The 24,004-nt window shown below is 38.3% G+C and overlaps 2 protein-coding genes and 1 long non-coding RNA gene across 9 annotated transcripts in view; 2 read left to right on the forward strand and 1 right to left on the reverse strand.

The window, feature by feature from the left end:
* Window positions 1-6,063, forward strand: LOC149668080 (uncharacterized). Its single transcript, XR_016367941.1, has 4 exons — window positions 1-2,601; window positions 2,698-2,762; window positions 2,837-5,845; window positions 5,939-6,063. It is a non-coding gene; the product is annotated as an uncharacterized LOC149668080 (long non-coding RNA).
* The window catches only part of LOC149668081 (uncharacterized), a 27,354-nt gene continuing 9,105 nt past the window's right edge, over window positions 5,756-24,004 (reverse strand). For 2 of the 3 annotated variants that reach the window (XR_016367937.1, XR_016367938.1), the window contains 2 exons: window positions 9,025-11,738; window positions 6,305-6,441 (listed from right to left, as the gene is read on the reverse strand). Coding sequence is in view for 1 of the 3 variants with exons in the window: in XM_089840987.1 (XP_089697113.1) it covers window positions 6,311-6,441; window positions 11,516-11,738 (354 nt within the window). In the remaining 2 variants the exon portion in view is untranslated. Of the gene's footprint in view, window positions 6,442-9,024; window positions 11,739-24,004 lie in introns of all 3 variants that reach the window. The other variant, XM_089840987.1, reaches the window with a different exon arrangement.
* LOC149668082 (uncharacterized) lies at window positions 17,326-22,062 on the forward strand. 5 transcript variants are annotated; one of them, XM_089840978.1, is made up of 4 exons: window positions 17,326-17,810; window positions 19,013-19,273; window positions 20,281-20,429; window positions 21,649-22,062. In XM_089840978.1, exons 3-4 carry the CDS (start codon window positions 20,321-20,323, stop codon window positions 21,885-21,887), a joined length of 348 nt encoding a protein of 115 aa, XP_089697104.1. In that variant the 5' UTR covers window positions 17,326-17,810; window positions 19,013-19,273; window positions 20,281-20,320; the 3' UTR covers window positions 21,888-22,062. The 5 variants fall into 5 exon arrangements, 4 of the variants coding, with proteins under 4 accessions (XP_089697104.1, XP_089697103.1, XP_089697102.1 ...); XM_089840977.1 differs by having other exon boundaries at window positions 17,327-18,721; XR_016367933.1 differs by lacking the exon at window positions 20,281-20,429.

The raw sequence follows: 24,004 nt of genomic DNA on the forward strand, positions 1-24,004 counted from the left end.
TGGACGAGAGGAAAAGTATGAAAATGGCCAAAAGTGGCGAGTCATCAGAGTTTCGCCGTAGTTGACCGTTTTATTGGCGTAGCTATACTGGGCCTGTTCACTCCCTTAAAATAGGTCTTGTGTTAATTCGCGGTTACGCGGTTACCGTCGTCTGCTATTGTGTATGCTAGAACTTCCTTGATTTGTGTTTGTAGTCAGGGCAGAGTAGCTGGTAATGTTTTAAAAGGTATTTGAAGGTATAATATGGATTTAAGTAAGGTTATCGAAGCAATAGAAGAGCACATAAAACTAGATACGTTTAAAACAAATCTCGGTAATTTAGCTATAGCGCGAGCAGCTTGCGTCGTGATGCGCGTGATCGAGTGGGCTATGGTTAGGAGCATAAATGTCGGAACTACTTTCAGTCGCGAGTTTGCAAGTCCATCAGGCACTAGTAAACTAAATAGTTATTGGCGAAACTTTGAGTCCGCGTTTTTTAACACAGGCTCTATAGCCATTGTCATACTTTCCCTCTCATCCACATTTGATGTGAGTAATTATTACCTCTCCGAGTGACTATGACGTCACGGAGAGGTATTACACTGAACGTTCTGTGTGTCTGTCACCGCGTTCGCAGTTGGTGAAAGGAATAAAGTTTCTTAAAACGATTTAAACAGATTTAAGCTAAATAACTGACGATTAAAATGATTATATTTATTTAATTATTTAAGAAAAATCTCTTAATTGCGCCTCGACTCGGAGAGGTTAAAATTGGTTTCCCAACTTGTTTTTACCTCATGTGGAAATGCAAAAGTCAAGGTGTAGGGATTTTTCGGATTATATAATTCTTCCATTATCTTTTGCAGGAAAATTTTAATTGACTCCTCAAGGAACCCTTTCCTGAAAACAAAAACAAAAATATATATTGATAACATTAGGGGAAACCTAAAACACGGGCTAAAGCGTCTAAGGAACGAAATCAATTGCATTTTGCTGTATTTGAGTTAGTAAACGTGCTATGCCATTTTAATAGGTTTATAGACCATGCTGCCTTATCGTGTACTAAGCGGTACATATCCGGTATGTGGATTCAAAGACGTTAGATGGGGCTTTAAACAATAAGGACTGGTAACTTTTTCCTCTCCGAATGACGTTGACGACAAGGAGAGGTATTATACTGGAGGTGTCTGTGTGCGTGTGTCTGTCACCGCGTTCGCATTTGCTAAATTCTCATAATTTATTGAGAATCAATCCCTTCATATACCCCAAATTTCCAATAATTGTTAACGAGGCATACGCTTGAATTCAAACGAGGAACAATAGCTATGTTTAAAAATGATTTTTGGAATAAAGTTTCATAAAGCGAATTAACTACTATAACTAGGCTAAATTAATGACCATTACAATAATTAATATAAATTATATTTATTTAAGAAAAACCTCAAATTATGTCTCGACTCGGAGAGGTTTATTTTGGTTTCCCAACTTGTAAATTCGTTGCATCCACAAATTGTCTTAAGACAACAAGGTGACTAAACACAAAACACTATTTTACCCCGACTATTTCATATGGTGTAATGATTTACAAAATAATTTATGCTCGTCCAACAACATTTTAAAAACAGGGATTTCGGTTCAGGATCATGATTTAAATATCTCAATTCATACAAATATTAGAAATTCAACAAAAACTCAGTCATTCTTTCTGTCTGTTACGAAACAGATTTGGATGAAATTTGTCTTACATGTAGCTTTAACACTGAAGAAGAGCATGGGCTACTTCTTTTTTTTAAAAAAAATATCAACCTACAAAACAACTAAAGTGAAGATAACCGAAAAACATGGTTTTTTCCTTTCTGTTGAAATTGTAATATTGTTAAAGAAAAACTTAAATTTTAAGTTTTGCCGAAGTACTTGTGCCTAAATGTAATCCAATGAATGTTGCTTTTTTCCAATGTCGGCTCAGACTTTCCATTCTCCAAGTGTTTTGAGGACAAATCAGATTTTTCTCACCTACTTAGTTACATCAAGAAGGAGTATACTATAGGAAGGCATAAATTAGTGTCAGGTGCTCGCGTGACAGTCGACAATACCCCCTTCATGGGTGGGGGAGGGGTGGAAACGGAGGCGGGACTTAATATTTTATCTTACTCTGTTTTCCATCATCTATCTCTTTTACCTTTTCATTAAGCCTTGGTTAGGTTTTTAGAACTCACGAAATCATTAGTACACTTTGATTCGATTTAGAAATAATTAAAAAATGATTTTCACGTAGAGACACATATTCTAAATCCATCTAGTTTGGTTCAAAACCTTTAACTAACTTGTTAATGGCAATTAAAAACAACTGTCGTACCGTTTCAGCATCCATTTACTGTTTACCTTGCTGGAGTTATTATTTTTCTCTATTCGGAATACGTCATTCGCGTCTGTATGACCTATCTCCACGGGATCCAATGGGAAAGCGCAGAGCAATGACGGACATGAAAGGGGTAGGGCTTACTTGTCCACTAACACCGGCGTAAGAGTAGTAGCGTAAAATCTCGCGGTTTATGCCTTCTTATAGCAAATCCCTTCTTGATTATATTTAATGAGGGAAAATTGTTGCCTTGGTACAATCGGGTAAATATTTATTCTCATTAAAAAAGTGTTTTAAACAAAAAATTAACATTCAAATTTATAGATAAGTAAAATTAAAACTGCGTCTTCACCTTAAAGCATTCGCAAAAATTTTGAGCACCGAAATTAAAAAAATCTGCGACGTGGACGATTGGAAAACGATGGTAATACATGAATATATAACTATGGCAAAAATTGCGTTGTTACGTAATTTACTTACCTCTGATGACTTTTATAGTGGATCTTTACTCCGTGTGGTTATTTAACAAGAGGTTCCGAGGGAAACCCTTACAATTTTGTCGCGCTTTCTAATGTATTTTAGCAATGTATAATGAACTCCATATTGATATAATAGCAAAGGATAATTATTACAAAAATTATATTTAGGCACTGTATAATTAATGTCTTACTTATATACAGTAATATTGCTAATTAATATTAAGTGTTCTACAGTTCTAGACAAGAATCAGTTATGTTTGAAAATAGGTAAAAGAAGTAGAATTATCGCTTATCTCAATGTTGAAATTGCATTAAGATTTGAGAGTAGCTAGTTTTAATAGTTTTTCTTCTGTAAAATAATGAGTGAATTTACATGAATATTCAAATAATTTTTACTGAGTGAAATTATGTAAATATTTAAATAATTTAATAACTATTTTTAAAGAAAATAATATAACCTCCCGCAGTTGGACTCGAACCCACTTACTACAACCTACCGAAGCTCCGTAATATTTTGACTCCATCATAGATGGCGACAAAGTCGCTTGTGATAGGGAACTGTAGTTTAAAGAGGGCGAAGGCGAGACGACGACGAAGGCGGAGCTAATTTCCGTTTTATGTCTCATAAATGGATGTCCGTAGTATTTTGACCCATCATAGATGGCGACAAAATAAAAACGAACGAGCAACACGCGGATGCCCAGTTATTTAATTAGTTAATAAATATTTAGATTTTTATGTTGTGCTTTGAACCCGGTTTAACCATACTTTTACAATGATTTTAGCTTCACCATAATCTCAATTTAGTAGCGAAAAGGTCTGCTAATATTTATTTCAATTAATGTAAGCGCCAAACCATGACCGAGTAAAAATTTGTTATTAAAGTTTGTTCTAGATTTCAATTTTCATTCCGTACTGCTTTCAAATGGTGAATTTCTTCCAACATAGCGGCTAAAGGCAGCGAGCATTCATCATACAATGAATAAGAACAGTTCAAAGCCCTCGGTTCCCAAACTGACTAAATACTGATTACTTTTAGTATTCATGATATAGCCTGATAGCTGAGTATAATTACTATTGGGTTGATTGCATTTTTACAGAAAAACCCGAACGCAAAATATGTCAAAGTAGTAAAACTTAGATTGGTTTCGTGCCTCGTTTTCCGTATGAACGATTCTATGGAATATCACGCACGAAATAGAAACTTAACATTGCATTTCATAAGGTAGATTCATTAAAAATATTGATTAAAGACATAATTCTTATTTTTTACTTTTTCCGAGTGACGATGACGTCACGGAGAGGTATTACAATGGACGTGTCTGTGTGTGTGTGTCTGTCACCGCGTTCGTAGTTGGCAAATCGGAGCAAACGTGTTCACATAAAGCAATTTTTACCTCTCCGAGTGACGATAACGTCACGGAGAGGTTTTACACTGGACGTGTCTGTGTGTGTGTGTCTGTCATTGTGTCTGACTGTCTGTCACCGCGTTCGCAGTTGGCAAATCGGAGCAAACGTGTTCACATAAAGCAATTTTTACCTCTCCGAGTGACGATGACGTCACGGAGAGGTTTTACACTGGACGTGTCTGTGTGTGTGTTTCTGTCATTGTGTCTGACTGTCTGTCACCGCGTTCGCAGTTGGCAAATCGGAGCAAACGTGTTCACATAAAGCAATTTTTGGCTTCTAGTCCCAGGTCGCGAGCTTATTCGGAAAATCAGCGTCATCTCTAGGCAAAAGCTCGTTCAAGTGATATTCTCGCGGGCATGTGAACGGTCACGCGAGAAACAGAAACACGGGTCAGCTTCATCTCTCATCTTTAAGCTTCATATTCTCGCGCTTGTGTAAACGAGCCTTTAGGGTTAGTTGACTTACGAGGCCCAAAAGAAGAATTAGGCTTACGTGGTTTTCAACAGACTATTAGAGATGGGCCGATACCGATGCCATATCGGTATCGGTACCGATATTTGGCTTTAACCGATATATCGGTATCGGTTATAAATGAACCGATATTTCTACCCGATATTTTTTAAAGAAAATAAATACTTATGTTAAGATTAGGTGGCCTAAACTCTGAGACCGCACAGTTTTTCATCTATTTTTGGATAACGTTACTAATGTCCAAAATGGGTTTGTCGTATGATAAGTCAGTTTTATAGTTTGAAGTACCGAAATTGGATCGAAAATCATCTATAGAGATGGGCCGATACCGATACCATATCGGTATCGGTTTGATATCGGTTTAATCGAAGGATCGGGTAAAATATCGGTATCGGTACGTATCGGTTTCCGAAGTATCGGATCATATCGGTATCGGTTTAAACTGGTATCGGCCCATCTCTACAGACTATCGCCGATTCTTTATTATAAGGTTTATTAAATGCGATGGGAAAACTGATGTCTTTGCAGTCGAACTTATCCGTGGATTGAACCCAAATGGGAGTCAACGGAGTTTGACTCTGCCCGTTTTTTTTTTTGCAAAAGATCCAAGTAGTTGTCCGTATCATTCCTGGTATAGTCCGCCAAACCGGCGTTCATCTTCTGACAAAGGTTTAAGGCCGAGGTGTATCTCAATGTACCTCGTGTTTTTTAGTGATGCAATGGGCTTCAAACCCTTGCTATAGTGTTGTCAAAGTTCTGTAGAGTAGTCGAATCGAATACATCAATTGCCGCTTGTCCCGCGACAAGTAACACCAAAGCAAATTTTTGTGAGTCTGACCTGGCTTGGCTGCAGACGCTTCCTCGAACAATAGAAACCTTGGTTTGAACGACCTCTAATATTGATCCACATTATCGCTAAGGCGCGGCTAATCCTCCCATCCTTCGGAGCGAGCGAAGAAAATATAAAAGCGTATAGATTCGTCAGTCTGACGACATTTCTTATTCGTTCTGACTGCTTGCATATTAATTACAACCCAGTCTCATTAACGACTCTTAGTGACAGCTAACATGTTTTATTCTGTTCGGCGTCGTTCTACAAACTGCCTGGTTCGTGTTGGAACCGGCTAACAACAAATACAGCAATATGGTAATTTAAGTTATTTTATGCGGTGCTGTGCTATGACTATTATTATTTATTACTAATCAACAACAATTATTACATTACTTTATGAAATTTTAGGTAAAAGATTGATGCAAAATTGTGGAAGTTTATAGAAATTATCATAAGTTCATACGATATGTTCCATAAGTTTGTCACTGGTTACTGAGAGATTGACATGAAGTGACGTAGGTAAAACGTAGGAGCTGTAAATCTCTAGCATTTCGAAGCATAAGTCGTGTCATACTTATGGAACATATCTTATAAACTTATGCAATTAGATGATCACTGTGCCTTTTGATAACATGGTAAAACGTCGAGATACATTCAGGTGTGGTCATTTAATCATCTTTAAGCATCTGGATAAGAGGTTAGAGAGTCTCTCTGCCAGAAAGACGAGTAAAGCCAGAGCGTGTCCGATGGTCAAGATGGCGAACGCGCCTTGCAGGTCCACTATGACCAAAGGTCTTGTCCCACTCTTTTCCTGGAGGTGGTCCGTGTCAAACATGCCCTTAATCCTTTCCCACTCAATCGTGTCCTTACGGAACTTTTCCAGGATACCACAATCCTGCAGACGAGGTACTCTGAATCACAAACAATAAGAATTAAGTTTTCTATTTAGTGTAATTGTTGGCTTTTTAAAACCGTAGTAGAGAACGCGGGTGGTCGCTTGTTTCCGCACAGTTTTATTTTTCACACCTTAAAAACCTATAGCCCGTTTCCGCACAGTTTGCAAAACATTTTAAAAACCTTAAACTTATGATGCTGGCCCATTGGATCGAAAATAGCCAGAATGTTATGTTTTATGATTATAAAATTTTCGATACTATTTAACGATAGATTAATTTTTAATGCAGATTTAACAAACGGAATTAAAAAATGCTCCTTTTACTTCTATTTTTTAACAAAACCACACTTGGTTTAACGCTTACGTCTATCAATACACTTTTTTATATCGATAGTGATATTGCAAGGGTCAAATCACAAGTTTGCATGCCCCTATTGTAGCATAACCTAACCTAACCAAAATCTAAACGAACCTAACCCGAACCAAACCTAATCAACAAGTAAATAAAAAAATTTTATTTGCAAACTGCGTAAATAGGTTATGGTAAAAAATGGTGAACTAAATTTTCAATGTAAAAACTGTGCGGAAATGGGCCATAAGAAGTGTGCAGAATTGGGCTATGATTCTCGAAAATTTTGCGAATCAATTAGCAAGCTGACAGCATGCGAGTTTATCTTCGCTGTAGCAAATTCTTAGGTTCATTTATAAAAAGTGTCTTTGAAAACAATGTGAAAAGAAAAAGATCAAAATTACTTATCTAACAGATATTGGTATAAAGTGACAGATATTTTAAAATTAAAATTAGTTTGAAATTTTATGGAGAATACTTGTGAAATTGTCTACAGCCTACTACACGTATTTGACACTAAGGCCAAGAGGTCCGTGCACTCGATCTAAAAAACTTGTGGATATTTTAAATCTTGAAAATTTAAAGTTTTTTTTCTCTTGTCAGCGCGCACAAAGCTAGGTTGCATAGAGACCTAGTTTTTCGCATGCTGACAATCGATGTTGTAACAAGGTATATACAGAATAAGCTGTCGTTCGAGATAGGGAGTTGCCTATCCTATATCGCGAGAGCAAATTTCCTTACACGCATTTTTATCCATGGTAAAACTATATCGCGGCGGTAATGCTTTGAAAGATCTATCAAATTTTCCAGTCTAACCCTCTCAGGTTATTTTTCACACTTCACTAACTACGGGCTCTTGATCGCTTTCGGGTGGATACCACCAAAGAGGATAGAAAGAGGGGGAGTAGAAGGCTTGGCTGGAGTGTTCTCGCTTTGAAAGTTTACCTCTAAGCTTCCGGTGTGCGCGCGCATCTTTCTCTGCCCTCTTATTGGTTGAAATACAGTGAACCGGATATTAGGAGGGAAATATAACAAATAAATAAAGAAGAAAAGCGAGAACACCCAAAATGCCTTGCCAAAGCCGCTAGCTTCAACCCTCTTTGATACCACGTGTGGGACCAAGTACATTTTTGGATTTCAATACTATTTTTAACTTAACGTTTTTAGCATGCACATGGTGTATTTTTAGAATAAAAAATTTAAATAACATTGTGCATTAATTAAGCAGAATGGATGTATTTTTAAATAGCTTACACCATATTGAGGGGATCTTGAAGAGGGAGCCTTTTGGCACTTTGAAGATTGAAACAAAAGTATTACTTCATTATTAACCAATCACAGCTCTAAAAGGGTAGTGCTCATGTTTTTCACCATCAATTGACAGCAGGAATTGATCACTTCATTCAAGCATTTCCCAAGGAAATGTAAAACTCGCGGAGTGCATATTCGAAACCATCAAACTCTAGTATCGATCAACTTTCTACCTAAAATTAGCTCGCCAGATACGGTTGTGTGGTCTGGAATTGTGTTAAAACAAGATGGTCTAGCCCATAACTAAGCCACATCGTTTACGTACTCTCGCTATCCCTACTACAATAAATATACTTCTAGTGAAATATCCCCTAATATACCGGTCAGAGGGAATAATTTTGCAATGGCTGCTTGGCAAAGAGAATCAAATATCGCCAACGCCCGTTACTAAATTACTAATACTACTACTACTACCACTACTACTCAGGTAAAACTGTTAGTCCCATCGATACCTTGTAGCTAAGAAGAAACTAAAAAATTTCTAAAACGCGCTTCTAGAATTCTCGCCCGCTCGGACTTTCTTTTAAAATTCTTCTCGATTTGAGGAGACCCTTATTGTCCACGGGTGACCGGAATTTTAAAGGGAGTATTAAACCTTCCATTTGAATTAAGGCAATACTAAAATCCTCTCTCTCTCTAGCTATATCGAGGAAACGTAAACCACAAAGCTTAAAGGGACTGTAAAGAGTTCGGCGGACCGTTGAATTTTTTTTTAAAAAAACTCACCCCACCCATCCTCCCCTCTCTTGTGATTGGTTGAGTGCCGCTCTGCTTCGGCGTTTCCCCAGCTCTGACCCGCGATAGTCCGAGACCCCCGTTGCGTTTGCTAGAAGGAAAGACTTTCGTTTTGCTCACTCCCGGGGATTGTGACGTCAATAACGACGTTTTCAAAAAAAAATCCAACGGTCCGCCGACCTCTTTAGAGACCCTTAACCTTACCTGCACAATCATGGAAGCTTAGATAATAAACACAAGGATCGGAAGGTATGCCTTCCGTAGTGCATCTCTCTTTGCCGCGCTTGTGCAGGGGGGGGGGCGCACGCCAAACTTTTGCAGTTGACTTCCGCTTATGCGCAGACGAGGTCTGTCTGCCCGTTTTTCGTGCCGCCCCGTGGCACCCGTGTGGGCCCTAAATCTAAACCGAGGCTTAGGATGTTTTTCAATGATTATTGAAAATACTTAAGTATAAATTAACCTGACCTACCTTCTTTTGTTTCCAGTAAGTAGTTTATAGTTAGTTAAACCCATAGTACCAAGATATGCTCGCATGATACTATAAGATGATAACCGCTAGGCCTAATGTTTATATAAAAACTTTAAAGAATGCACGTGGGGAAATTTGTTTTTCCACACGTGCATTATTTATCCATGATTCTACGCTGTACGCATGCGCTGGTTTCCGGAAGTAGAACCCACCCAGTTTGTACAAAGCGCGGCAAGCTCTGCCCCGACGTTCTGATCCTGGTGTTTATTATCTATGATGGAAGAAGAAGGATGTATGGAAGGGTCCTATAGTGTTAAAGAGAGCGCATTGAAAAATCGTAACTTCCCCCTTTTCATCACCTCCTGCCCGAGTTTATCACCAACGTTGAAAGCTTCTGCGCAGTAGTAGAGGCGGTAGAGAGCGGATCTAAACAGTGTATCCCTTTCTCTGCTTGCGCGCCAATATTTCGCAGAGCAGTAATCGAGTTACAGCTAGTGCCGAGAGGAGAGGAGAGTTTTCCCACGTGACCCTACATTTCGCGTAGCCGTCTGCCTATTCACCTCACAATTCCATTACACCCTTCTTCTTCCATGGTACAATTAAATGCAATGCTTAAACATACTATTATAATTCCCATCCTTTTAAAATACACGAACGAAAAATATCCCCTCACCACAATTCTTTCACATTCACTCTCCCTCCCTTCAATGACGAACGAAACATTTTATACTACCAAAGGCATAAAATAACCATTTCTTCGGTTCGATCTGACATAACCATTTCTTTGGGTAACTCTGACCACATTCCAAATCGCGAAAAACCACCACAGGCTCGCGGGACAAACTAATAGCCTCATCGTATATATACGATGTGGCTAAAAATAGAGACGATCCAAGAACTGATACATTAGATCTTCCTAGATATTTTGACAATAAGGATATTGTTGGGGGGGATGGTGAGTGAGATTGGTCATGGCCCACTTGATCACGCACCCACGGACGCTAGCTTCTCGAGATATAGAAGCCCATTCAAAGAATTCTATTACCATGTATAAGAGCGAGTCTTACTTGATGTTAATTTCCTATTCCTTTGAATTCAAAGGTATCCAAAATTAACATCAAGTTTTGTGGGAGATTGTACGTTTTTGGGATAAATCCTCTGCCCTATAGATCAAAATGATCTTAGTCTTATACTTTCCAGGATAAGAGTGATCAACTCACGCGTATTGAGTGCTATCAGAAGTATGAGAATGAGACACCGTCGGAGCCCGGCGTTTTCAAATTTTCAAGCCGCCGAGCGGCAGATTTCCGTCGAGATTTTCCGTCGAGTGAGAATCAAGCTTAAGGGACTAGAAGTATCGAGTTAACCAAATTCTTCACTTGGCGAAAGTGAATATTCTTGATAACACACCAACGGTTGGCCCTCTGGTAGCGGTTTCTGAATTCTCTCCCCCCCAACCCGTGAGACGCTCGTGGTGGTAGACGGCCAAACTAGAGTCAAGCACCCGCGTCCGTGTTCCGCGGCTTTAGGTTGAGGGGAAGGGGGTAGGAAAGTTTTTCTGGATCTCGACCAATTTTTTTCTCTCTAATGGAGGCGCGATGGAAGCGGCATAAAATCCTCAAATTTGTGCCAGGATCTGTTACCAATGTTAGAGCACTTTACTTCTAGTCCCTTATCTTACTTCTGGTTCTATACAAGGTACTATCGCCAATTTCATCTTTACATGACAGCTTCAATTTAACTACATCGTATTACCAGAAGGGGATAATAGAAGAAGAATGACACTCTGTTTTCTCTTAATACTTTAGTTAACGTCATTCTTCCCAGACTTACCCATTTTGTTTGCTCTACCGCTCATCAAACTTCAGATGGGCATCGCAACGCAAGGTGAATTCTATAACTGTTTGGCACTAAGCCCCAGCAAGCAATCAACCCACAAACCTTGATTGTCTTGACATGGGACAAAAATCCACAAGCGCATGCGTCTGACCAAATAGTTAAACGCTAATAGAGTAATTACGAGGGAACTATTTATCGCGTATGTGATTCGGTTTAGTAACCTTGCTCGAAGTGTTCCGATGTTGGGAAGAATGGCGTTACAATTACCCCGCTTTGTGGTACACTTCTCTCGAAGAGAAGAATTATATACTTCTGGTAATACTAGATCCCCGGGATAGACAATAATAATTTTCTGAAAATTGAAAGTGAAGTTACATGTTTGCTTACCAGCGTGTCCCAAAAAAGTGTTAAAGAGTTGGTCACTAAGAAAGTGAAAATTATGTTCTCCCAACCGAGCGACTGACCCTTGCATGTTCTCTCGGCCCCAACCGAAGGCATACTTCTCGTGCAAGACCTTCAAGACACCCGAAGGCACCGATGTCGCCCCGGAACTGATCGGGTCTCGTCTGACTCCGTCGCCCAAGTGACCCAAACGACCGGTACTGATCGCCTACAAGTATACGGAAAGCATTTTAAGCATGGCGTCGGCTGCTTTCAACAATTCGAAACGGATTCCAATTTTTTGATTCAAAGATGTTTTCAATTCTGGTTGTCACGTGACGTTTTTAATCGAACCGTCAACGAACCAAATGGCAAGGGAGTGCGTTATTTCTTACTGCATCCGTTTCATAATGGCGACTAAAGCATGGTTTTCACATGACCGAAAAAAACTACTTTGCAGCTGGACGTCAAACGTCAGATTGGCTTTTTACGTTGTCGCCCATCGTTATAGCGATTTCACTTAGCGTAGTTCTCGCAAATAATGGAACCAAGACTTACCAAATAAACTGAACATTGTACCAATTGCGGCCCATCTTTCTTTTTTGGTCTTTATAATCTTTGTGTCAAATATCATAAAGATATGGATGGCTCCGAACCTCTTCAATAAAACTTTCAGCATTCGACTTCGGCAATCTCAGGGATTTGTACTAGTAACTAAGTCGATTAGGAACTAAATAAATAAAGACATGGCGGACCACGGACGCCCTTTTCCGAACACGCGTGGTCGAAAATAACGTGACGACTCGAGCTTATTGCTGATTGGCTGGCGCAGAGTGGCCAAAAAATAGAAAACCAACGTCGCCACATTTAACGTGATTTCTGTCCAGCGTAACTATGTTTTTTTCCGTTGTCGCTTGACGTCGGATGAATAGTCGTGATTTACGCCAAGTGAAAACCATGCTTTATGATTTCTACAAGAGCTACAAAAACATTAGTTTGGAGAATAATTTGAAAAATATATATAAAAAAATGCTTTTTGAACCCGAGATTACGATGGAATCATTACTGCTGAGAAACAACCAAGGCTGCGTTCAGTAACACTCATCAGGAAAAACATCAATGTTTGGGAAAATTAAATCGGTGTTCTTTTGACGTCATGCATGATGACGTTGCAGTTGTTGAACGGCACAATTTTGTGTAATCGATGCTTTTTGATATATATGTTACTATAATAGTGTACAGACTGTTAAAAAAGTCTTTGCGCGTTGCAGTTTTCGCACATATTTCACTATATTTCAAAAACTATTCAAGCTAGCGCTCTGGAATAAAGTGCGTTATAAAAGTTTTGCATTTCTCTTTCATATTTTACCCGTTCCACAGTTGCCCTTTGCATACTTATACCGGAAACCGGAAATGTCAAAATTATCAACTTTGAAAATATTGGATTCTCGAGGATATAAATGCAATTTTCGGATTCCTTGAGGTCGATTCATATTTGAAAAGTTTTCACCAAATTCAATTCGGATGAATAGGTCACGAGTAATCAGCCTTTATTCAAAATCTGGCAACTTCAATTTAAATGGCGATAATTCATAATCGAGTATCGAATCTTTGTCGTAATAATGCTTGTTAGATGTTATGGCACTTTATGCATATATATATGATTGGTCTTGTGGCGCGATAATTTGAAACAATTCAGACGCTCGTTAAAGGGATGGTGAAGTGGAAAATTAAGTAATTTTTTATTGATTCTTCTATAAGACCAATCTGCATAGTGAATTATCCAGGAAATAACACCGAACGATTTTTATACGTCAATTAGTTTGAAATTTCATGGATAATTTTAAATAAGGATCTCCGACCAATCGCGTAGAGCCCTGTCCTTTTATAAACAATTTTCTCGTGGCACGTTCCGTGTTGAATCAATTTATTGCGAGATTTGAAACAATTTGCGTAATGTGATAATTGTGGTGCGAGACATGGAGCGTGCCACGAGAATATTGTTAACAAAAAGGCACGGCGTTACGCGATTGGTCGGAGGTCCTTATTTAAAATTATTCTTAAAATCTTAGCCTAATTTGAATATTAAAATCAATGGGAGGTATTTGCTAAATTTTTCATTATTCAGACTGGTCTTATAAGAACCGATAAAAAATCACTTTAATTTCCACTTCCCCCTCCCTTTAAGAGAAAACTCGCGTCTTTTGAAGAGGAGAAGCGGTTTGAAAATATTGTTATTTGGGCCATGATATCATAATATTTAGAACTCATATTAATTACGTCTAGGTCTTCAGCCCGACTCATTGCAGCCTAGTGAAAATCTCATTCATGATGGCATATGCGCTTCACGAGATCCCTACAAATAGACATATTCAACTATTCCATTAAGAAACAACTTCAGAGGAGATGGCTTCTATGCTAGGAAGGTTCGCTATGCGATTGAGCTTCGCTAAACGGAGCCTGGGGTTGCCTATAGCCTCCCGCGTATAGAGCAAATGTCAGGCCATTGAAAGATTTTATTTTAGAGGTAGGAATAGGGAACAGAGTAATCTAGGCGCGCGTCAAAGTCCCGGACCCCCCTAAAAAGGAATTACGTATTTTTCGCCGTCCCAGTCAGTAACGTCATAAAAACCTAGTTTAAGTGAGCCAATCTGAAATTTTAAACTTTTAATTACGTGTTGGAGGGAGGGGCTCTATACTGGGCTATGAGTCGGACAGAATTAAACACTAACCGTTCTCCATTCCTACTTCTAAAATTAAATATATCTCTGGTGAGGCTTAATAATAAAGCCGACCGCAACCAAAGCATGGGAAAGGCGTATTTCAAAACTGACGTTCAAAGCTACCGATGGAAAAGCCAAAAAATTAAATGAAAAAAAAATGAAAGCCGGTAACAATGATCACAACTGAAAATAACAGCTAACAGCTAAAACGAACCCGAACGGTAAAAACTTGAAGTTAGTCTCAACGCTGCTGGTCTGCTACTCCTTTCGTTTAGTTTCTATGGCAAGATTACTAGCTTTGGAAGGTATTGGGATATTAGGCCATTTTGTGTTTTAAGACTTTTATTGTGAAGGAAAGAAAACAAACCTGTTTAAAGATATTTCGAATAACTTTTAATATCTTTATAAGTTTAAAATTATCTATAAAATTATTTGGACGAAAATTTTCAAATAACAAGATTTCCTTCGAGTTTCAAAGTGAAGAATGTTCGTGTGCTTTATTGAACTATTCTTTTACAAACAAGGCAGTCACTTTCAGTTTTAAATGTTGCTTGATTTTTTATTGGGCCTACCCTAGCCCTTAAAGGGAGGATGAAGAGGAAAACAAAGTGATTTTTAATCGATTCTTCTTCTAATTATAAGTTCATTTTGTATAGTGAAACCTCCAGGAAATAAAGTCTCCAAATGATATTAAAATACCAATTAGGCTCAGATTTTATAGATAATTTGAAATAAGCAAGTCTTACCAATCGCTTAACACCCTGCCATCCTGTTAACAAAATTTCCGTTGCCCGCTCTATATCACGCACCACGATTGTCACATCGTGAGAAACTTTTATTAAATCTCGCGATAAATTCCATTGGGCATGGAGCGTGCCACGAGAATTTTGTCAATAGGAAGGCAGGGCGTTACGGGATCGGTCGGAGGTTATTATTTTAAATTATCCATAAAACCTAAACCGAATTTGAATTTTAAAATCATTCTGAGATATTTCCTGGATGTTTCACTATGCAGAATAGTCTCATAATTAGTAGAAGAATCGATAAAAACACATTTTTTCACTTCACCCTCCCTTTAAACACATTCTTAGTCTTATTCTTAAAGACAGACATAAAGTCTAATGAAATTAGGAGGTAAAGCATTGTAATATTCAACAGATCCGCCCGGTTCGCTGGTATTATTTTCTGCGTAAGATTAACCAGCCCTAATCGTGACCGGTATTAATATAATTAATAAGCTAACAATTATTCTTATCTAACATGAAAAATAGTTTTAGTGTATGGTTTCAGGCTCTGAAGGACAATTGGCCAGCCCATGCGTCCCGACTCGTTGCAAGATTTCGGGCGAACGAAGAAAGTGACGCTTTTCACGGGGCCGTTCTTTCGCCCGACTTGAACCCTATTTAGCGTTTATGTCTCTCATTAAATAAAAAAAGTGTTTAAGGGCTAGGGGAGGTTAAGTAAAAAATTAAGCAACAATTGAAACTGAAAGTGACAGTCTTGTTTGTAATAAATAGTTCAATAAAGCAAACGAACTATCTTTAATTTAAAACTCGATGGAAGTATTGTTATTTGAAAATTTTCCTCCAAATTTTATTAATATTTGTCAGCTTTTTACTAATTATTAATAAAGATAATAAAAGTTTTCGAAAAATTCTTCAAAAAAGGCATGTTTTCTTTCCCTCATAATAAAAGTCTTAAAACACAAAATTCCCTAATATCCCCATTACTCCCTAACTGCATTTATCACGCCCGAAGTAATATATTTATATAAATGATCTTGTTATTTGAAAATTTTCGTCCAAATAATTTTATAGATAATTTTAAACTTATAAAGATATTAAAAGTTAGGTAAAATAGTAGTATTCCCCCTCCACGGATTTTTAAAAGTTTGTACTCATTTCTGATAGTAAATGAGGTGAGGAACACGATGCCGTTAAAAATTTCCACCGCAAATGATTTTGAGTTTTTTTTTTTGAATTTTTTTTTTATGAAAATTGCAATATTTTGGAAAAGGAGAAATCTAATAGAAACTGAACCTAACCTAACCTAACCTAACCTAACCTAACCTAACCTAACCTAACCTGAACCTAACCTAACCTAACCTAACCTAACCTAACCTAACCTAACCTAACCTAACCTAACCTAACCTGAACCTAACCTAACCTGAACCTAACCTAACCTGAACCTAACCTAACCTGAACCTAACCTAACCTAACCTGAACCTAACCTAACCTAACCTGAACCCAACCTAACCTGAATCTAACCTAACCTGAACCTAACCTAACCTAACCTAACCTGAACCTAACCTAACCTAACCTGAACCTAAAATATCCCAAACATAATCTAATCAAGTGTATGCGCCCCAAATATCAAATATACAAACAACCATAAGTAATATGTGCTACTTTTTTTTTTTTAAATCATTTGCGGTGAAAAATTTTGACGGCATCGTGTTCCACACCTCATTTACTATCAGAAATGAGTACAAACTTTTAAAAATCCGTGGAGGGGGAATACTACCATTTGGCCAAAAGGTATTCGAAATATCTTAAAACAGGTTTGTTTTCTTTCCTTCACAATAAAAGTCTTAAAACACAAAATTGCCTAATATCCCAATACCTCTCAAAGCTAGTAATCTTGCCATAAAAACTAAACGAAAGGAGTAGCAGACCAGCAGCGCAGAGACTAACTTCAAGTTTTTACCGTTCGGGTTCGTTTTAGCTGTTAGCTGTTATTTTCAGTTGTGATCATTGTTACCGGCTTTCATATTTTTTTTCATTTATTTTTTTGGCTTTTCCATCGGTAGCTTTGAACGTCAGTTTTGAAATACGCCTTTCCCATGCTTTGGTTGCGGTCGGCTTTATTATTAAGCCTCACCAGAGATATATTTAATTTTAGAAGTAGGAATGGAGAACGGTTAGTGTTTAATTCTGTCCGACTCATAGCCCAGTATAGAGCCCCTCCCTCCAACACGTAATTAAAAGTTTAAAATTTCAGATTGGCTCACTTAAACTAGGTTTTTATGACGTTACTGACTGGGACGGCGAAAAATACGTAATTCCTTTTACATATTACATTATTTATGGAAAGTTATATTTCACAAAAAAATAAAATTCTTAAAATTATTTAACCTTCCTGTATAGTTATTCCAAATTCTCAAAGGTTATTTTAGGGCATTTATTTCAAAGAAAAATAGTTTTAAAAACTTGACAAATTAAGAATCTTTATTGTTAATTAAAAGTGGCTTTGGGTTGACAACACATTTTAACCATTGCTATATTTCGTGCCTTTGTGTCATCATAAAAGAGACGAGCTCAGACCTGATAGGCCTAAACGTGACCCCTGGTGAAATCTTATCGGATTTTAACGAAATTTGTCTTAATTTAAAGAGAAAATTACCCTCTACCTCCATAATATAGGAAGTTAACTTCAGCATGACGCTTCAGAACAGCTTCCCAAGAAGTCTGGTGGTGGATTTTGTCCAGCCAGATGTCAACGACAAAGCCACCTTCGTTTTGCGCGCTCCGCTTGAATTGCCAAGAGCCTTGGCACTAATTAAACCATTTAGCTTGGAAGTAAGTACACCAGTAAAGGCGCTCGAAATATCATAGGACAGACGCTTACAAAAAGGGACTAGTGCGTGGTAAGCTTTAGTGATCCAAAAGATAATTTAGTCCTAAAGAGACCTAATAAAGAGTTACTTTTTCCACTGGAAAATTAAAGGTGAACTTAAAAGAGTACATCTCATCTCAGACCACTTAACCCATGGACAGGCAAAACCATGTTAAACCCACGCTAACAAATGGCAATGCGTAGCACGCGCCCTCACGCGTCTGCCGACCGCAATTTGTTGCCAAATGTCCCGTAAAGAAAAATTTGTCTCTAATGGTTCGGGATATATTTTAGTCAAGGCTTAATGTTAAACAGACTTTATAAACAATACCAGAGTGATATTTACAAAAACTAACTTGATAGATCGTTTATGAATCTTTAATGAGGGAGAGGCTAAAATAAATAAATAATGAAATTCAACTAACTTTTATAATTTAGTCAGATTTTCTCCCCATATCGGTGACTGGAGATCTCTACTCCTCAAAAAACAAAATGGCGCGAATTTTACTATGGTTTGGCGAAAAACTTCCAACATCCGCCGCCACAGCGCTAGTGTCAGTCTTTGCTATAAGCAAACCTAGCCCCTATTCAGTTGCCTGTCCATGGGTTAAGTGGTCTGAGATCTCATTTACCCAAGTCCATCTTTAAACAGTAATTTGAAAATTTTTAGTAACTTTGTTGTACCAGAAAATGAACTGATCCTTATTTACCGCCAACACTAAAGGCATTAAACAGTACTAAGAAATTCGAACGTTCCAAGATGTATTAGATTACTAATCTCCTGTTGCTCGTGCCGTGATTTCCTTGCCGCCACCGCGTCTAGTTTTCCCAAGGATGATGGGGGGAGGGGGATGATCCGAAATCTGAGATAAATGTAAGTGCACTACGTGTGGCACGACTCAGTTTGGGTGGGACGCCAAAAATGCAGGAGGAGTAGTCGGACTCAATTGTAATTGGCTCAGAAGGGCTACAGAAGAACCAATTACAATTGAGTCCGACTATTCCTCCCCCATTTTTGGCGTTCCACCCAATGTTAGCCGTTCCACAGTTAGCGCACCTGCTTCTCTAAGATTTCGCATCCAACCCCCATCATCTTTGGTTCTCCTATCCCTATAGCGTTTAAAAGATCAAGGCTAAACAAATTTCTTTATTGTAACTTTGCTAGGTATGGATTTGCATTCTGTGCCTGTTTCCCGCTATGGCCATTTTCTTGAAGTTGCTGGCGGTGCGATTTTTTGTCGATTTGAAGGCCTCGAATAACAGGTTTTTTGGTCGTTCGGTGACGCTCTTTGGTACGAATTCGGCGCCCTCCTTGACACCGGAGCCGAACCAACCAGGCGATTGGAGCGCAGTTCCATGAAAGTCGACTTGATTGGTTGGCTCATCTTTTCCATGATCGCCTACGCTTCCTTTTCGGGTCAATTAAGTAAGAAGCAAAATGTCTCTCATATATATCGCTATATTAATTTGTAGATGTAATTCGGTTTGCATTCGTACTCGCGATTTTCATGGACGAGTTAACCCTAGATGTTCGAAAATAAATCGTTGTCTCAAGCCTGGTTTTCACTGCCGAATATTTAACGTAACATTAAAAAATAATCGGCAAAATTTTGCGGAAAATTCCTTAAAAAAAGGCGGCAAAACGTTTTCACTAAAACTTGCAATATCATAAGTACCATAATTACCCCTGATAAGTAAAACACGCCCGTTGGTCTAATGTAACCAGCATGTTCATCTGAACCCTATACAAGTTAAGTATAAGCGACGCCGTGCGGCCTTTTTTGTCCCAACTTTTTAGCCAATGGGAAACGTTTCTAAGGGTGCTCTAACTTCCCAGAAGTCTGACTTAGAATCTCGGTAAATGGATAGTGCTCATTCATAGATTCTGGGTCAGAATTCTGAGTTAGTAAACATTAAGGTTTCGTCTGCTACACGTATGGACACAGGCCACAGAAGCCCAAGCTACAAATATCGTAAGTGTAATTGATGAATTAGTACCGTTATCCATCATTGTTTAATATATGTCGCAACAAAAATGTTTTAAGTTACAACCCTAAACCTATACTCGCGCGCTTAAAGGTCGCCATTACTCCAACACTGGTCCGTGGCCTACAAGATATCTGTAGGGGAGGTCTGAATATGAGCCTCCGCGGACGATTTACAGTTTCAAATGACTACAAGAGGCCGCCTCCATCGTTTTTTTGGGTGAAAATGCCCGTTACATTGGTCCTATGGGCGTGTTGTACTTATCAGGGGTAATTATGGTTGTTATGGTAATATCATGAAAGTGGGCAAGCTCGTGGAGACCAAGTCTTACCAGTTATGTTGAAAACACACCAATAGCAACCATCGATTTTTTTTAGAATTTATTGTCTTTGTAAAAACGTTAATTTGCCAAAGTCCTTTAACAAATCGTTAACTATACATTTTTAGAAATTTAACTCGACCACACAAACGCCTTCAATTAAAAAAAATGGCGTCGAAAATAAACCTCTCGCGAGGTGATCAAAACCAAGCCTATGACGTCCCGCATTCGTCGATTTCTATTGGACACCGCTTTCCTTTAAGCAAAAGTTTATTAGGTAAGTAAGTAAAAATTTGAGGAAAAATAGAAAACCAATTCCGTGCTTGCCGCCCAAAAAACGCGAAATTTTGCGGCAAGTTACCGGTTTTTTCTGCGTTTTGGGCCAGTGAAAACCAGGCTTTAGAAGCGAGGGGTTAGTTACTTGAATAATCAGGTGTACAAAACCGCAGAAATCGATAACTTGATTTCTAGAATTCTTAGAAAATCATCAGTAATCAAAATCATTCTTGTGGGTAATCAGAAATCTCCGATAATCACTGGAAATCACGTGAAATCATAAGAAAATCGGAAATAATCACATGATTTACTTACAATCTTTCGTAGTCACCTCGGAAATCACACATTTCGTGAACTAATCACGCATAATCAATCGAGGAATTCGATAATTCCAAAATAAAATTCGTAACCAGTTCAGATAGAAATAATTACTGAATTCATCGTAATTCACGAAGAATGGTAATCACGGCATTCACCAAAAACGGAATTCGTTGGAATCCAATCAGAAATCGCAAGCTATCTACGGCAATAACGGGAAATCAGTTTAATGGTTATGGAAATCACTTATGCTATGTTCACACTTGCACGGGAACCGGTTGAAAACTCGTCTGTCCAACCAGTTTTGAAACGCTCTTTAATGGTAGTTCGGAGCGATTTCAACTGCCTCGGTTCACACTCTAAGACGATTCTGTTAGTGCTGTCTGCTTATCATTTCGTTGGTGTTGTCTGCTAAGGCCGGAGAAAATACACTTAATACTAGTCTCATCCTTTTTTTTTGTTCCAGGTTTATTTATTTATTTAAGGGCTAGGGTGAAATATCCCTGAAAACTACAAACTAGCTTCCATAGCCGCTTTAAGTTGGTTCGCGAAGCAACTTCAAGAAACCGCGTTTGTAATTAGCTTCTCGAGTATCAGTTTTGTTCACACCTAACTTTGGAAGCGATTTGAGTCGCTTCGAACCGGTTTCCCATGTAAGTGTGAACGTGGCTATAAACTAATCCTAATCACGGAAATCAAGGAATTCGTTCAGTAATCAACGGAATTCACGTAAAAATTAAGAAATCAGGCGTAGAAAATTTTGGCGAATGACTAGCCCCTCGCTCAGAGGCAATGAGAATCACGCGTCTCACTTTTTACCTCTCCAAGTGACGTATGTCACGGAGAGGTACTAATTGTAATTTCTTTGTGTTTATGCTAATTATGGTGTCTTTTTTGCGCAGTTTCCTTTTTGAACTTTCCGGGTTTGGAGGATCCGATCGACACTCTTGACCAATTAGCCGCCGATGTCCATCAAGGGAAGATAGTTGCGGGCAGTGTGCGTAGCACTTTCTTTCATCAAGCCTTAGAGGTCAGTCATAGAAGGATAAAAGTTGTTTTTGTGACCACATTTAGCTTAGAGGAATACAGCGCTCCTACCTTTGCTAGATCATTTATATTTTCAGTGACTGTGGTACACTAAAAAAATCATGTGTTAACCCCTCTTATTTAAGTTCTAGCTTTCAAAATTTATTTGAAGTTTAGAATTGTCTTGATATAGTTGAATTCTTTTTCTCGTGCGTCGCATAATTTTGGTATCACTAAGAAGTGATATCTAGGGAGAAGGTACAAGAAGCCTAAGTATTAGCGCGCCATAGTCACAGTCCCTCTTTCAAAATACAAGGGGGGACGTAAAAGGAGGTCGGGCTATTTCGCCCGCGATTTCGCCTCTCCTCAGTCGGAAAATACGTAATTTTCGTCATTCGCGTCGCGCTGACGCGAGTGTCAAGAACCAAGGAGATACTGGTTGTAATTTAGAGGAGGGTATTAACTCCGGACCTACGTTTGGACTGGAAATAAAGCTGGAAATGTGGCTAATTTGAACCTTCTCCCTAGTAAACTAGATATCACTTCTTGGTATCACCAAAGCGCCAATTTTTAACATCACCTAAAACTATAGTCTTCTAAGTGTGGTTATAACCAGTCTGGTTATGCTTCGAAATCTTTAGTGAGCCTTACAAAATGGAAGACCTCAGTAATTCCGAGTTTTCGAATGAAATTATAAATACATTATTTACTTTTACTTATATAAATTGCTTGCACTTTGTGAACAAACGCTATCACTAGAGTGCTAGTAGACGTTTTGGGTTGGGGATATTTTTAAGAAGTGGAAACAACAAGGATGCCAAGAAAATTTGGTCAATGAAATGTGACGATGGGATGATTAGAAACATTTTAAGTAAACCTTTGAATGTAATCTGTGTTTTTACAATCTTCTTTTGGACGGCATTTCGAGTCTTTTATGTCCTCGGCAATATCCACCGCAGCGTATTGCACAATTTGTTGAAATTTCCCGGGACATAAGATAGTGGCGTCACTACAACGCACATTTTCATTGGCTGACGTATTCCATTTACGCCGGGAACGACCGAAAAATTAGAACACGTTTTAAGCCCGACCGAAACGAGCGGAACGGCAATTCCGTCGTGTTTTCGGTCAAATGAGAGCCTAGATTCCCACTTGACCGAAAAAACCCGGCGGAAATCAGGCAGCCGACGGAAGAAATTTTAACTTACGCCGGAATCCGGCGGTAGACCGTTCACACTACGACTGAATTTTGAGTTTGGCGGTAGATATTTTTGGGTCACGTGATAGAATTGACTGGTTTCCACAACATCTATTTCGCACTCTTAATTGATATATTTGTCCCCTTGTCGCTTAGATCGTAGATATAGCCTCTACCATAACGTTATCAGAATATTTTTGACCATATTATAGTACAGACTGTTAAAAAAGTCTTTGTGCGTTGCAGTTTTCGCACATATTTCACTATATTTCAAAAACTATTCAAGCTAGCGCTCTGGAATAAAGTGCGTTATAAAAGTTTTGCATTTCTCTTTCATATTTTACCCGTTCCACAGTTGTCCTTTGCATACTTATACCGGAAACCGGAAATGTCAAAATTATCAACTTTGAAAATATTGGATTCTCGAGGATATAAATGCAATTTTCGGATTACTTGGGGTCGATTCATATTTGAAAAGTTTTCACCAAATTCAATTCGGATGAATAGGTCACGAGTAATCAGCCTTTATTCAAAATCTGGCAACTTCAATTTAAATGGCGATAATTCATAATCGAGTATCGAATCTTTGTCGTAATAATGCTTGTTAGATGTTATGGCACTTTATGCATATATATATGATTGGTCTTGTGGCGCGATAATTTGAAACAATTCAGACGCTCGTTAAAGGGATGGTGAAGTGGAAAATTAAGTAATTTTTTATTGATTCTTCTATAAGACCAATCTGCATAGTGAATTATCCAGGAAATAACACCGAACGATTTTTATACGTCAATTAGTTTGAAATTTCATGGATAATTTTAAATAAGGATCTCCGACCAATCGCGTAGAGCCCTGTCCTTTTATAAACAATTTTCTCGTGGCACGTTCCGTGTTGAATCAATTTATTGCGAGATTTGAAACAATTTGCGTAATGTGATAATTGTGGTGCGAGACATGGAGCGTGCCACGAGAATATTGTTAACAAAAAGGCACGGCGTTACGCGATTGGTCGGAGGTCCTTATTTAAAATTATT

The sequence above is a fragment of the Phalangium opilio genome, unplaced genomic scaffold, assembly GCF_054372755.1.
Source record: "Phalangium opilio isolate 3A_F unplaced genomic scaffold, DU_Popi_V2 ptg000056l_1, whole genome shotgun sequence".
Taxonomy (NCBI): domain Eukaryota; kingdom Metazoa; phylum Arthropoda; class Arachnida; order Opiliones; family Phalangiidae; genus Phalangium; species Phalangium opilio.

Excerpts from the sequence above, each read along its gene's own strand:
- LOC149668082 (XM_089840978.1), top strand. The coding sequence starts at position 20,321 with ATGGCGTCGAAAATAAACCTCTCGCGAGGTGATCAAAACCAAGCCTAT. Across the intron at positions 20,430-21,648 it reads TTTAAGCAAAAGTTTATTAG|TTTCCTTTTTGAACTTTCCG; the intron begins GTAAGTAAGTAA and ends TTTTTTGCGCAG.